Below are 14938 nucleotides of genomic sequence, written 5' to 3'. Positions count from 1 at the left end.
TACAGGCATCTGGGCAAGGCCAGTGTCAAATCAGTCGGGGGGCTCAGGCAGAACTGGATGCAGGAAGAGACCAGGGGCTGAGGGGGCAGAGGGATGCCTATCCATGGGCACAGTTGAATAATCAGGGGTATGAGCTGCAGGTCAGAGGCTCTGTGTTAGGGCTCCCAGTGTGAAGGGCTGGACAGAGAAACTGAGGCACAATCCTGTCTATACTGGTTGGTTAACACAGGGAGAGGGGGTGGGTAGACAAAGCCTAAAACTTTGGGATCCCAGGGACACACATGGCTTCTCACCGGCGTGGAGGAGCCAGGCTGACAGCAGCAAAATGAATTCTAGGCCTCACTAGAATTCCTTGCTGGAAGTTCTACTGTGTTGGAACTGGTGTGGAGATGACCTTATAGGCTCCAGGTGAGGGGATTGGATAGGGCTGACCTTCACAAGGGAACAACTCTAACCTTTTGCTGCTGTTGGATCGTCATGTCCAGCTTGTAGCTCTCCCAGACAGCTTCCTGGGGAAGGAGTGAATTGGCTAAAATTTGATTTTTGAAATCTTCATCTTGGCCCAAGGCATCACTTTGTGCCAAACGCTGAGATACTGGCCTTTGTCAAACACACCTGAATCTCTGGGTACCCAGATGTGGACAGTCTAGAGTAAGAATGCCTTATCTTTTCCCCAGGTGAGTATCTTTGGTCTTAGATGGTCATCCAGAGAAATTAAGTGACCTACCCAATGTCACTGTAAACCAATGGAGGAAACAATGATAAAGATAGCTACCGTTAGTGAGTATTTATCATGTGCCAGCGACAGTGCTAAGGGATTTATATGCTTTACCTTGTTAAACCTTACACCATTCACACCTTTATTATGGCTCTAATATTATCCCCATTTTACAGATGAGGAAACGGGTTAAGAGAGGTGAATCACTTACTTAAGTACACACAGCCATTAAGTGAGTGGAAAGGGATTTGAGCCCACAGAGTCTGATGGCAGAGTCCATACCAATAACTGCTTTAATCAAGGGAGTCTGTGAGTTGCCTAGTTCTCAAGAAAGGAAAACCAACCGATTTGGCTGGGCAGGTCCCTAGGGGAGAGGGAGAGAAAACACTCTGACTCCTTCTCCCATTTTCCATTCTTTTTCTGGAAGGTAATTGCTTGGGGCAGTGACAATCTCCTGGCGAATTACACAGCTGGTTTCCCAGTGAGATTTGTAACAACAACCCCGCCAGCCTGGCAGCCCCCAGCAAGTTCCGGTTTAAGAAACTAATTGCTGGATTGTGTAGTTGGTGCTAAATTGGGTAATTTCTTGGTGACGGCATCTGTGCCACTTCTTCCATTCCCAGATAGATTTGAGCTGCATCAGAGAAGAATTTGTCACACACGGCACCCTCCCAGACTCCTTCACTCACCACTTTCCAGCCAACCATAGACTACTGCAAAAGTGGCTGCTTCCCTCGGCCCTCTCACCATTCGGGCAGCTCTCTGTGTCCTGGGATAGTGGATGGATGACTTGGTGCAATAAAAATGAGAAAATAACACCAGCACCCAGAATTGTCATAGGACTTCAGGGAGTGTCCTTTATTCTATACTAATCTGACCTTGGGCTTAGTGTAAACTCAGTGCTCACCACACATGGGAAAAGGCTAAATCACACTCTGGTTAGCTCTGGGAGATATGTATGGATGAGGTCTTTTTATTTGTTTGTTTACTTTTTAAAAAAAACATATTCACTTTCATTACTGTGCTCACTTCAGAATGGCATTGAATAAGTTTGACTTCTCTGGGCTGGCAACACAGATAGGAGAAAAGCTAAGGCTTTGAAATCGGCCAACACTGGATTTGACTTTTGGCTTTGACAGCAGCTCTCAGTGTGATCTTGGGGAGCTCAAGTTAGCCTCTCCAAATCTCAGTTTCTTCTTCTGTACACTGGAAGGTGGTGGGGGGCGGACAATACCTATCCCTTGGAATAGTTGTGGGAATCACACAAAATATCATAAATGAAAGGATCTTGTTCTTTATAGACTCACATGCACTCAGCAAATGCCTGCCATATGCTAAGGATTGTTCTAGGGACTGGGGACAATTCAGTGGATAAGACGGATACAATTCCTGCACTTATGTGGAGCTTACATTCTAGTGGGAGAGACGGACAATCTAGGAGTCACACATATTTTAAATGGTAACAGTATAAGAGACAGGTACATGGTGCCTTGAGAGCAAACAGCAGGGGGATCTGACCTAGTCAGGGAGGCCAGAGAAAGCTTCCCCGAGGAAGCAACAACTGGGCTGAGATCTGAAGGGTGTGTAGGAGTTAGCAAGGCAGAGGTGGGTAGGAAAAGCTTTCCCAACAGGGGGAATAGGCCGCGTGATGCGAGGGATCATGGGACTGACAAAAGACTGTCCTGGCTGCCGCAGAGAAAGCAAGGGGAGCATGTTGTGAGAGGATGTTGGAAAAGTAGGAAGGGCCAGACCCTGCAGGTCTTGTTGGACAAGTGAAGGCATTTTATCCTGAGAACATCAATAAACCAATGAAGAGTTTTAAGCAGAGAAGTGACATGATGAGATTTGCATTTTCAAGTGACCATTTGGATTGGAGCGGGGTAAGAACGGAAGCAGGGAGACCAGTTAGGAGAAGACGTGCAGGCATGCAGGCAGGAGATGGTGTTCTCAGGAACAGTTGGATTCATTAGCAGTGCTTTCTGCTGCAAATACTACAGGAAATCTGGCCAACAGTGGTTTAAATAAAGAGCGCATTCCTTATCACATGTAGACCTGGAGTAAAGCAACTGTTCACGTTGGTTCCATGGCCGGATGATGTCAGAACTGACATCTCTGCAGTTCTCTAGGCCTCTTGTGGTGGCAAGATAGCGGCCCTAGCTCTGGCCATCATGGTTGTAGTCAAGCTAAAAATAAGGGGAGGAAAGATGGCACTAGCAATTCCTGCCCCTTTGGTCACAAAGGCAAAGTCTTTCCCAGAAACCCTCATTATGCTTCCATGTATATATCATTAACCAAAATGGAATCATGTGGCCTCTAGTTACAAAGGAGGCCGAGTTAAGGACAAGGAGGCTGGGAATGAGTTTTAACGAGTCAGCCAACAGTGATATGGTGATTATGGAATAAATGGGCACATCTGTTGTTTTTTTTTTTTTTTAGGAAGCAAAATCCATAGGGCATGGTGATGGACTGAATTATTAGTCTCTTCCTCACTTGTTTTTCCCTCCCATTGATTTTGTTTAGTAATGGAGTGAAGGCGAGTGATGTGGGGGGAGGAATGTGATCATAAAGCATAATATATAGGAGGAAGCCAGTTGTTAATTAAATATTTTCTTTAGAAAATCCATAAATTGGATATCTCCTGCTCCCAGTAATTTGGATTTTGATTATACTGTTTACTATTTGGACACTGGGGATTTTGTAAATCCAAAGAAAGGCTTCTCATGAGGGATTACACTGTATTAATCTTTTAGAGTTTGTAAGAGTGATTTTATTATTTGATACTCATTGAAATCCTGGGAGATAGGTGAGCAGGTATCCTGAGGCTTAGAGAGGGTGGGCCGCCTCTGGTACGTCAGGTGTCACATACGTTCTGGTCTCAGGACCTGTGCTTTTTCACTATACAGGGCTGCCCTGTAGCATCTGGGCAAAGGAGTTGAGGGGTGATCTGTCTGGAGAGCAGCAATTATAGGGCTCATCTTCTCCAAGACAAGAGCAAGGAGAATGTGGATTGATGCCAGAGGGGCTGAAGTTTCATAGGATCTTGATGAAAGCTGAACAGCTTGCCAGCAGCACCTGCGTGAAGCAGGAGACAGAGGGGCACCTGGGAATGTCCACCCCTGGGAAGTTCCATGAGGCCCTAGCTTGATGTCGCCACACACAGAGCAAATGGGACGATCTGGGCTTCTGTCAAAGTGGCCTTTTGTGCCGTGAGTCTCAGATACAGGTCTTGCCTGGGGCAGGAAGAGGAAAGAGAATGACATGGATGAAGGACCAGGCTGTCTTTCTGTCTTCTTTCCAAGGTAGAGAGATGCTTCCAAGTGCTTTTTCAACAACTACTTGAGAGGCCATCTTGACCTGAAATTCCCTCTGTTTCCCCAAAGAAGGGCAATGGAGGAGAATTGTCATCCAGAGCCAGGCAGCTGGTATCTGTGAGGTCACCCCAGTCTCCCTTTAGGCAGTGTAACCAACAGCTTCTACAGTCCAGGCTCCAGGGTGGGCCAGGGGCTGGGCATGTCTCACCCTGTCCTCTATGGAAGATTCTTAGGAAACCACAGTCTTCTTCATTGTCTCATATCCTTCAGGGTCAGGAAGTTCTTCCTGATGTCTGACTGTGCCTCTTCTACTACTATTAATCATGCTTGCAAAGCTAGCTCTTCTTCCTGATGTCCCTGTGTCTAATAATGGCATCATTAGTCTTCCAGTCACGGCTGCTGCAAACTTCAGGGTCGTCTTACTTTCTGAATTTCTCTCTCCTATTCCCACTATTTGCCATTCCCTGTCTGCCAGAACCCTCTGAGCCTACTCCTTAGAATTCCCTATTTGCACACCTCTTCTCCCTGTGCTTGTTGTTTCCTCCACTGGGTAGGTTCTCTTCCCCATCACCTATGTGTATGGGACACACAGACATCTTGTACTCCATCACAAACACCCTCTCCTCTGAGAAGTCTTCCTTGACTGCCCTCTATTGAATCTGGTCCCATCCTCATCTGACGTAGCCTAACATTTTGGTACCTCTTTACAGCACAGTCATTTGTTCGTCTACTTAGTGAATGTTTATTAAGGACTGGCTCTGGGCAAAGCCCTGAGTTAGGTGCTGGAGATGCAGAGATGAATAGGACTTAGTTCCTATCCTGAAGAAGACCACATTCTAAGTGGGGAGACAGAAACCAAAACAGACATTTTCAATGCAGTGTGAAGGCTGCTTTCATGGGGACACCCAGGGTGTTATAAAAGCCCGATAAAGAGCATAACCTAGAATAAGAGCACAGAAAGTCTTTAAGGGAAGGTGGGGCTTAATATGAGTAAGTGTTAGCCAGGGGGAGGGCTTTGAGGTGGATGAAAGGAAATTCTAGGAGGAGGGTACAGTTTGTGCAAAAATAAAGTGGCCTGAAATAACTCTGTCACGTGAGAGGTTGTTCCCCTGTTAGACTATAAACCCCTCGAGGACAGGGACCACTCTTAAATCACCTCTATACACTTCCCACTCTCTTGCTTATGGTAGCTGTTCAACAAATGTTTGTGGAATGGAATCATATTTGAGGGCAATGGAAAAAAAAAAAAAAAAATGCAGTGGCTCAGCACCATGGACAGATCCCACAGACACCTGCAGTTGGAGGTAGTCCAACCTGTAAGCTCATTTGCATGTATTTGAATAATGAAGCCAACCTCATTTCCCTGGGGGTTCAAAGGCTCTGCATCATGGCGGATCCAATCAGTCCTGGTTTTGGGGGGGTTGGGAAGGGAAACTGTCAGGGCCAGAGACCAGTCCTCTGAGGACTGTGGGAAAACATCTCTCCCCTTTTGCTTACCATCCTTTTCTTTTCCATCAGGAACCAGTGGTCCTGAGCCTTCTGAAGTTAGGATTCTGCCTGGTGGTGAGGATCCTGACATCAAGGATGGGACACCCTGGATGGTGAGTGATAGAAGAGTCTGGGAGCGGGGATTAGACTCAGGTTCTCATGCCAGAATAATGGGTTTGAATCTTGATTCAAAGTGACTCATCCACTTACTGGCTGTGTGACCTCACCATTTTGAGCTCAATTTTCTCATGGGTAAGTGTGGATAATATCTGCATTACAAGATTTCAGTAAGATTAGAGAGTATCAGGTATGCACAATACCTGGTATATAGCAAGTACTTGGGAAATAGTAGGAGATGAGGGATGAGCAGGATCTGAAGAAAAGTGGGTGTGGGGAGGTGGTGGTAGGGAGAAAGAGAATGAGTCTCGGAGGTGCCGCTGTCTGGAGCCTTTGAGGCTGTCATCCCTCCTAGTCAGCAGATGGCCCAGGAGCCTGGTCGAGGATGAGGGAGGGCACCGTCTGCCAGCTCCTCTGTCCCTGTCCCTCCTGCTGTCACTCCCTCCTGCCGTAGCTCCTATCCTGGCAGCTCCTGGAGTCCTGATTGGAGGCAGCTCTTGCTGAGAGCTGACCTCTCTGTCCTGTAGCCTTGGCAAGCCTGGGATGGAGGCCAGGAGCACTGGTTCCTGAGTTTTTTCTCCATCGCTTTCCTGTCTTGCATTCCCTCTGTTCCTGGGAGGAGGAACTCCTGGGTTCCAATCCCAGTTTAGGATTCAGATGCTACTTTGTGTAGCTGCTGTTCTTCTTCACGGATTTTCCTCCTTCATGATTCCCCTCCAGTGGAATGGGAGTGGAGGGTGGGGGGTAAAAGGCAAAAGGGGTAATTTCATGGGGGAAATATTTGGAACCCAGAAGAGGAAGGAGGAAGAGTCATCTCAGATTCTCCTTATTTCAGTCCACAGGGGAGGGAGAATGAGCCTGCGGCCAGATGGAATGCACAGGGCATGGAAGGAAGGGGAGGGATTTTTCTGTAGGATGGTGCTAGATATGTAGATTTGGGTCCAGTGTTCTCTTTGTTCACAGCAGCTGGGAGCTGTGACCCTGAGGCTTGGCTCTTGCAACAGTGGGGTGTAGGGCAGGGTTGGGGTAGAGATGTGGCTGTGGATCTATTTGCCTAATGCTAGCTTGTTAAAAGCTAGTTCACCTAAAGACTGGTTCCTTTGAATATTTTATGTCTCCCTGGGTATCCTTTTGTTTTTGGTAAACTAAGGATATACACATACACACAAACACACATCCCAAAGTATATCTATATATTTACAAATAAATGTGTATATATGTATATATGTAAATATTTCTATGTATATATAAATATATATGCATTTATAAATATTTATTAATATACATTTACAAATATAAAATCAAACATATATATATATAAAAATTTAGAGGCCAGGTCTTGCTCTGTTGCCTGGGGTGGAGTGCAGTGGTATAATACAATCATAGTTCACTGCAGCTTTGAGCTCTTGTGCTCAAGAAGTGATCCTCCTGTCTTGGACTCCCAAAGTGCTAGAAGTACAGGTGTGAACCACTGTGCCCAGTCTCTAAGGACACTTAAAAACCCATTTGACTGAGGGAATATCCTCCTGTGAATAAGTATTTATCGGATTTGCAGCATTCGTTGAATGATGGGATTACTTTGTGCCCTTGAGTGTCTATCTGTCTATTATGACTGTTTAAAGGAGTTTTTAGTCCATTTGTGGGAGGATAGTAAAATTAATCATAATAAATTGATATGTATTACCTAAAGGGATACAAGGATGCCTAATAAAAGATGGTTTTAGGTGAAGAGGGCTGTTCAATTCAAATACCTTTTCTCCCTATTTTTCCAGGAGGTTCCTGGGGCCTGGCCCCCAAGACTATGAAGAGCCTTTGCTGAGGCCATGAGGGGTTACCATGGCGACCGAGGCAGCCATCCCCGCCCAGCCCGCTTTGCTGACCAGCAGCATATGGACGTGGGCCCAGCTGCCAGGGCCCCATACCTGCTGGGCTCCAGGGAGGCCTTCTCCACTGAGCCCCGCTTCTGTGCCCCGAGAGCTGGCCTGGGACACATTTCTCCTGAAGGGCCCCTGAGCCTGAGTGAGGGGCCGTCGGTAGGCCCTGAGGGAGGGCCAGGGGGGGCCGGGGTTGGGGGGGGTAGCAGCACCTTCCCCAGGATGTACCCTGGCCAGAGCCCCTTCGACACCTGTGAAGACTGTGTGGGCCACCCACAGGGCAAGGGTGCCCCCCGCCTGCCTCCTACACTCCTGGATCAGTTTGAAAAGCAGTTGCCAGTTCAACAAGATGGCTTCCACACACTACCATACCAGCGAGGGCCAGCAGGGGCAGGGCCCGGGCCAGCGCCAGGGACTGGCACTGCCCCAGAGCCCCGCAGCGAGAGCCCTAGCCGCATCCGGCACCTGGTTCATTCTGTGCAGAAGCTCTTTGCCAAGTCCCACTCTCTGGAGGCGCCGGGGAAGCGGGACTATAATGGGCCCAAGGCTGAGGGAAGAGGTGGCTCTGGAGGAGACAGCTACCCTGGCCCAGGCTCCGGAGGCCCCCACACCTCCCACCACCACCATCACCACCACCATCACCACCACCACCAGTCCCGGCACGGCAAGAGGAGCAAGAGCAAGGACCGCAAGGGGGATGGGCGGCATCAGGCCAAGTCTACAGGCTGGTGGAGCTCCGATGACAACTTGGACAGTGATAGCGGCTTCCTGGCGGGTGGCAGGCCCCCTGGGGAGCCTGGTGGTCCCTTCTGCCTGGAGGGTCCAGATGGGTCCTACCGGGACTTGAGCTTCAAGGGGCGCTCGGGCGGGTCAGAAGGCCGCTGCCTTGCCTGCACTGGCATGTCCATGTCACTGGATGGACAGTCGGTCAAGCGAAGTGCCTGGCATACCATGATGGTCAGCCAGGGCCGGGATGGATACCCGGGGGCCGGGCCAGGCAAGGGGCTCCTGGGTCCGGAGACCAAGGCCAAAGCCAGGACTTATCACTATCTGCAGGTGAGGCTTTTTGGGGGTTGGGGAACAGGGTCCTCAGCCTTCACCAGTCTTGTCAACCAGGGAGCAGTGGAAAGTGTTGGGTGAGAGCCAGCTGTCCCTGTGATGGAGGGCCTGGATGCCGGGAGGCTCTGCCCTGCCCCATTGGGTCACTCTGAGCTCCTGTGGGGCTTCACTTTCCCTATGTGTGCCATGAAGGGCCCTTCTGTTCTAATGATGTGTCAGTCCCTGGAGACTTCCGCTTGACCTACTGTTTTGGACAGGCTGTGCTGATCTCTGTCTTTGGAGGTTGGAGGCATAATGAAGTTGAGGACAGGCAGTGGACAGGATACTGAGGTGCACCTTAGCTGTGGCTGCTCTTAAGATTGAAGGTCAGCAGTTGGAAAGCAAAGCCTTCTCCAGCCCTCTTTTCTGCTATAATCCGGGTGGCCCACATGTTTGAATATGAAGATCCGTTATTTCCAGAATGTGCCTCTGCTGAAGTTTGTCATTCCGGGGTACCTGTGGTGGGACAGCCGAAGCTGTGGAGGGGTCCTGGGAGTTTCATGTGTCTCATGTGTTTTCCTAGGTTAGGGGACAAACTGGATTTCAGCCCTGATACAATTCAGGCAGGGCCTCCTGGGAGTGGACGGTGCAGGTGATAGCTGGCATGCTGTTCTCATCTTGTCTTACCATCTCTATGGTCTCTGCAGGTGAGGCCAGGAGCTCTGATTCCTACTTTTTATGGAGCCTTCACCCCAGCCTCATCCAGCCTACATCGTTTTCTTAAGTCATGCCATAATTTTAGGAGAAAAAGTCAATACAAGTTCTGGAGGTTCAGTGTATTTCTGCATTCCACATAGCTGCTACAGATCTATTTATTCAATGAGCATTTCTGGGTGCTGTGGATACAAGGATGAAGATACAGATGCTGCTTGTGAGGAGCTCACAGTGTACAGTGGGAATAGACAAGGAAGCAGATAGAATATAGCGTGGTGAGGCTGTGATAGGAGAGAGCCCTGGGCTTCTTGGGAACACAGAGGAGACACCTCACCGACCTGGGTGAGGAATGTTCCCTGAGCTGAATCTCGGTGGAGGAGTTGCAGTTGTTGAGTGCCGACTAAAGGTATTCTGGGAAGAGACTATACAGCATGTTCCAAGGTGTGGAAAATAGAGTCTGTGTGTGTCTTTGTGGGACATTGGCCTTGCTAGGTAAGTTGTGCACAAGTTAGGGCTCTCCTGGAGAACTCATGAAGGCCCAAGGGAGCACATAGGGCCACAGAGCAAATAAGAAGGGACTTCTGGATTCAGGACTTCTGGATTGGCCTGGTTTGCCCCCTCCCTGGGTAGGGAGGTGCTCTAAGCTGGGAACTGAAGGGTCCAGGGAGGGAACACCCATCCTTTCTCCCCCATAGCCGACTCCTTGCCATCCCTGAAGACTCACTGCCATTTCGCTGCTCCCTGCTGCTTCTCCAGGGCTGCCCTGACCTCCCTGGGGGCTTCCTTTTTAACATGCACCTCACAGTGTCCTGCAGAGGAGTGAGGAGCTCTGCAGTGGCTAGAGTGGGAACCCTGCAGTGTGGCCTTCCCATCTGCTGGCCTGCCTCTCTCCATCTGCCTGCTGCTCTCTGTAGAGAATGGGGAAGGGGAATGATCCCTCTGATCTGGAGTTCCAGGGTATCTGAGGACTGGGATGTCTGAGCCCATGTGGGGAAGAACCAAGGGGCTACAGGGACCCTCCAGAAAGCCTCGTGCTCCCCTGGTACAAAAGCAGGGGAGACTGGCCACATGTGGCCAGGTGTCTTTGTCGGACTCCCAATCCGATTGTTGAAGCCCTGTTTCTCCCACTGGATACCAGCTTTGTCTTAAGCCTCTTCCAGAATCCCTCTGTCCACTCTGAGCCCCCGTTTCTTTATGGAGCCTCATCTCTTTGTTTCTCATCTTCCGATTGAGCCCCAGCCCCTCGAAGAGGCCTGCTCCTCCCCGTGGGTTCCTTCTCATCCCGAGTCTCCACCTTTCCCCTGAACCCTATGCTGTCCCTGAGGTGTTACCCCTTTTGGAGCTCCCATCCCTACCCCATTTAACCTGTTCTTTACAACAAGGGTTTTAAATCCTCCCTACCTCCCCCAGACCTCTCCCCCACGTCTTCACTTACACCTCATTTTCCGAAGTGTAGGCTGACATCACAGACTCCCTCAGCTTCCTGACAGCATCTCTCTAGACACATCCAGATTCTCAGCCACCCTCATCCCCTTCCTTGGCTCATAGGAAAAGCTGGGACCACCCATCCCAGGCTGATCCTTCCTCCAGGGCTTGAGCCCATCTCCTCATGACCCCCTCCATCCCTGAACTGTTCTCCTCCCTTCTGAGGTTTAAAGACTATTTTTACTGGCTCTTTCTGTCATCCTGAAAACATGTCCAAAGTTACTTGCATCCTAAAAAATATTTCTGCAGCTCCATCCCACCTTCCATGTCCTTCATAATCAAGTTCTTAGAGCATAGACGCCTCTTCTTCACTTTCCTTCAATTCTCCCCTCACTGTGGTCTGATTCCTACACTTCCTGTCATTGACATGCCCTGGCAGTGGCCACAGATGATCTCTTGAGAGCTGTCTTCAAAAGGTACTTTTTGGTGCCTATAATAATTGTTACCATTTATTGACCACTTTCTATGTCCTGGAAACTCTATTGGCTCATTTATCTTTGCCACCAACCCTCCGATGTAGGCATAAGTATCATGACCAACTCGCAGACAAGGAAACTGACACTTAGAGGTTAATCCGTTTTGCTTAAGTTCACCTATCCAGCAAGTGATGGGGCCAGAATTGCACATGAATCTTCTAACTCCCGAGCCTGAGTTACTAACCTCTGAACGCACTGTGGCATTTGACATAATCGACTCCTTTTATTCTTGAAATGTCTCCTGTTTCTATGACATGGCATTTTCCTGACTTCCCTCCTACCCCTCTGCCCACTCCTTCTCAGGTGACTTCACAGGCTCCTCTTCCTTTCTTCACAGTCCCTTTTTAAATGTCAGTGGATCTCTGCTCATCTCTCTTCTTCTCTCCCCTGGGCTGTCTCATTCACTGCTATGGATTCAGCTGCCGCCCATGACTCCCACATGTCCGCCTCCAACCCCGATCTCCCCACTGAATCCCAGAACCAAACATCCAACCACCTGCTCAACAGTTCTATGCCAAGCTCAAGGTGCTCAACCCCGACCCTACCACCTTTTCCCAGACTTGTTTCTCTGGGGTTCTATGGCTCAGTGAGCGGCAGCACCCTCCTCCAGGTCCTCAGCCAGCAGCCTGGCAGTCATCCTCGACTCCTCCCGCCCCCTCATCCCCCACGTCTAATCAGGCTCACTGATGCTCCTTAACACCTCTCATTTCCATCTCCTTCTCTTCCCCCTCATTGTCATTGTCTTAATTTAGGCCTCATCATCTCTTGCCTGGATAACAGCGTCAGCCTCCTAATTGGTCGTCCTCTCGCCACTTGAGCCTCTGCCCTGCTCCTGGCCCTCCACAATCCAGCCTCTGTTTGGACTGTGGGAGAGCTCTTTCTGCAACACAAATCTGATGTCACTCCCCTGCATGAAGCCCTCTGTGGCTCCCCACAGCGGGGAAGGAGAGAGGATTTGGAATGTAAGCAGGTTGAAAGGATGAAGGAAAAGGAAGGGTAGAAGGTTGACTGAGGTCAGGTGATGCCTGACTGCCGGGCATGGAATTGACACAGGTCACTTTGGCCTCTGATCATCAACTGCTTGACGCCTGTCATGTCACTCCCTCAGACTCTCTAGGTGGCCCTTAATTAAGTGCAGAAGGTCTGTGGAGGATGACAAGGTGTCTCTTGTAAGGGAGGGGGACAGCCTGAGACCCTCCCCTTCTGCCCCTGCATGTACCTGAGTGTGCCTGTTCGAGCCAGGGCAGAGCACCTCCCACTGGCAGTGGGGAAAGAGTCCTGGCCTCTAGATTTACTAGGGTCAAGTCTGAGAGACAGAGGCCCCTGTTCCTGCAGGTGCCGCAAGATGACTGGGGGGGTTACCCCACTGGTGGCAAGGATGGGGAGATCCCCTGCCGCAGGATGCGGAGCGGCAGCTACATCAAAGCCATGGGGGATGAGGAGAGCGGAGACTCAGACGGCAGCCCCAAGACATCTCCCAAAGCAGTCGCCCGACGCTTCACCACCCGTCGCTCCTCCAGCGTGGACCAGGCCAGGATCAAGTAAGGACAGGGAGGGCCGGGGGGTGCGGGTCGGGAGGCTGAGGCTGGATTCCTGCGGGAGATGTGTGTAGAGTGGGTGAAAGTCAAGTAGTCCTGCTTAGGGTTCAACTAGGGTGTCTCACTCTGCTCCACATAAAGGGAGGGTCTTGGTGGGAGTCCTTCTCTGGGGCCTTTTTGGGAGTCTCTTTACCCAGGATCTCCTAAGAGATCTCTCTTTGGGGGTTCTGAGGAATAGGACTTGCTCAGGGGCCCCAGTGCTATTATCTCCCCTCCCCCACCTCCTAGCAGTCCACTGTTCTGACTCCAGAATTTTGCCCTTCCCAGCTGCTGTGTCCCACCCCGGATCCACCCCCGGAGCTCCATCCCTGGCTACAGCCGTTCCCTCACCACTGGACAGGTAGGGAGAGGCCCAGTATGCCTGGAGGAAAGAGTGAAAAGGGGATTCAGTGCCATGCTTAGCTTAGGACTTAAAATCAGAGGGTCTGCCCGTGGAGAGAGCTCAGGCCTGGCTCTGGGGAAACTGGGAAACCTGCCTTAGGACTCCTGGAGCTGACTCAGGCTGGGAGTCTCAGAGAATCACAGCCTTAAAACCCACCAAGTGTCCTCAAAGTGATGAGCTTGTAAGGGCAACTCCAGTGCCCTGGGGCTCTCCACAGGCCCGATTGCTTCCTCCCTGCCCCCGTGTAAAAGGTAGGATTGATTTGTACAGACAGGGCACAGGCCAAGCTGCAGTCTCAGACATGATCTGGGCCTGAATTCTGCCACCCTGCCCCTCTGTCCTGAAGAACCACAAGCAAGAGACCTCACTTTTCAACACCTCTGTTTCTCGTCTTTAAAATGGCAATAGTAGGGACAGTTATTTTGCAGGGGTTCTGTGAGAGTTCCGTGAGAAAATGTATGCAAACACAAGGTACTTGGCCCGAAAATGGCATTTGAGAAATGTGAGTTCCATATCTAAGTACAGACTTTCCCTTTAATTAGACGGAAGCAGTGCCGTTTAGTAATTAAACACACGAGATGGGGTTGAATTCCAGCTTGGCTACTTACCAGCTGAGTGACCTGGGGCAAGTTACTTGACTTTTTTTGAGCCCCACTTTCCCTTTTTAAAAATAGGCATCATAATAGTGTTCTTGGCACATAGCCAGCATTCAATAAAGGTTAGCTATTTTTACTGTATGCTGGGGAAAAAATGCAATGCAAAAGACCATCCACGTTGGCTCCCATTGTTCACTGCTGCAGTCTCTCAGTATTCCTTTTCCATTGCCTGAACCAGGGAATCTGATTGGCACAGCTCTCTTTTTACATCAGACCAGCCTATGTTGTTAAACCCACGAGTTAAAATGCTTAGCCCTCATTTTACCTGGCCCATCAGTCACATGTAACACAGTTGAAGACTCCCTCCTTCCTGAAAGACTGTACTTGGTTGGCTTGGAGGACACCACGCCCTCTACATTCTCCTGGATTCTCTCCCTGGCTGCTTATCCTCAGTCTGTGTCTTGGGTGCCTCTGCAACTCCCCAGGATGTGAACACTGGAGAACTCAACCCCTGGACTTCTCTCTATACCTACTCCTTAGGTGATCTTGTCCGGGCTCATGGCTGAGAGCCTGACGACCACCAAATGTATATCTCCAGCCCAAACTCTCCCGTAAATGCCAGGCATATATGTCTAACTGTGCATTGCAATCTCATTTGGATGCTTAGTAGACATCTCAAACTTAAGATGTCCAAAACTAAACTGCTGATACACACACCCTCCACAATCCCCTCCCGTCCCTCGCTGCCACAGTTGCTGCTCTATCCTCTGAATTCTCCATTTCAGATGACAACTTTATCCTTCTAGAAGCTCTGGTTTAAAAGGCTGAAGTCAGTTTGACCACTTTCTCTCTCTCACAACTCACCTCCAATCCTTCAGCTAATCCCGCTGGTCCCACCTTTAAATATATCCAGGATCCAACCACTCCTCACCACCTCCACTGCCACTGGTTCTTCCAGGCACCATATCCTTTTGTCTGGATGATGGCACTGCCTTCTAGTTGGTCTCCTGTATTTGCTCTTGCTCCACTTCATCCTCTCTCATTACAGCCCGCATGATCTTTAAAAACTATAATCACACTCACTCACTCTTCTGCTCAAAACCCTCACCTTGCTCAGAGTAAACTCAGGAACCTAACCATG

General features: G+C 49.8%; 1 protein-coding gene across 1 annotated transcript in view; it reads left to right on the top strand.

The window, feature by feature from the left end:
• DLGAP3 (discs, large (Drosophila) homolog-associated protein 3) overlaps positions 1-14938 on the top strand; it is a 60784-nt gene that overhangs the window by 12951 nt on the left and 32895 nt on the right. Inside the window, exons 3-6 of the mRNA XM_011995611.1 lie at positions 5548-5630; positions 7407-8564; positions 12557-12762; positions 13087-13159. Of these exons, the coding sequence (XP_011851001.1) occupies positions 7458-8564; positions 12557-12762; positions 13087-13159 (1386 nt within the window). The 5' untranslated portion in view covers positions 5548-5630; positions 7407-7457. The remainder of the gene's footprint in view (positions 1-5547; positions 5631-7406; positions 8565-12556; positions 12763-13086; positions 13160-14938) is intronic.

The sequence above is a fragment of the Mandrillus leucophaeus genome, unplaced genomic scaffold (assembly GCF_000951045.1).
Source record: "Mandrillus leucophaeus isolate KB7577 unplaced genomic scaffold, Mleu.le_1.0 Scaffold493, whole genome shotgun sequence".
Classification (NCBI taxonomy): Eukaryota; Metazoa; Chordata; class Mammalia; order Primates; family Cercopithecidae; genus Mandrillus; species Mandrillus leucophaeus.
This window is presented reverse-complemented; position numbering and strand designations above follow the sequence as displayed.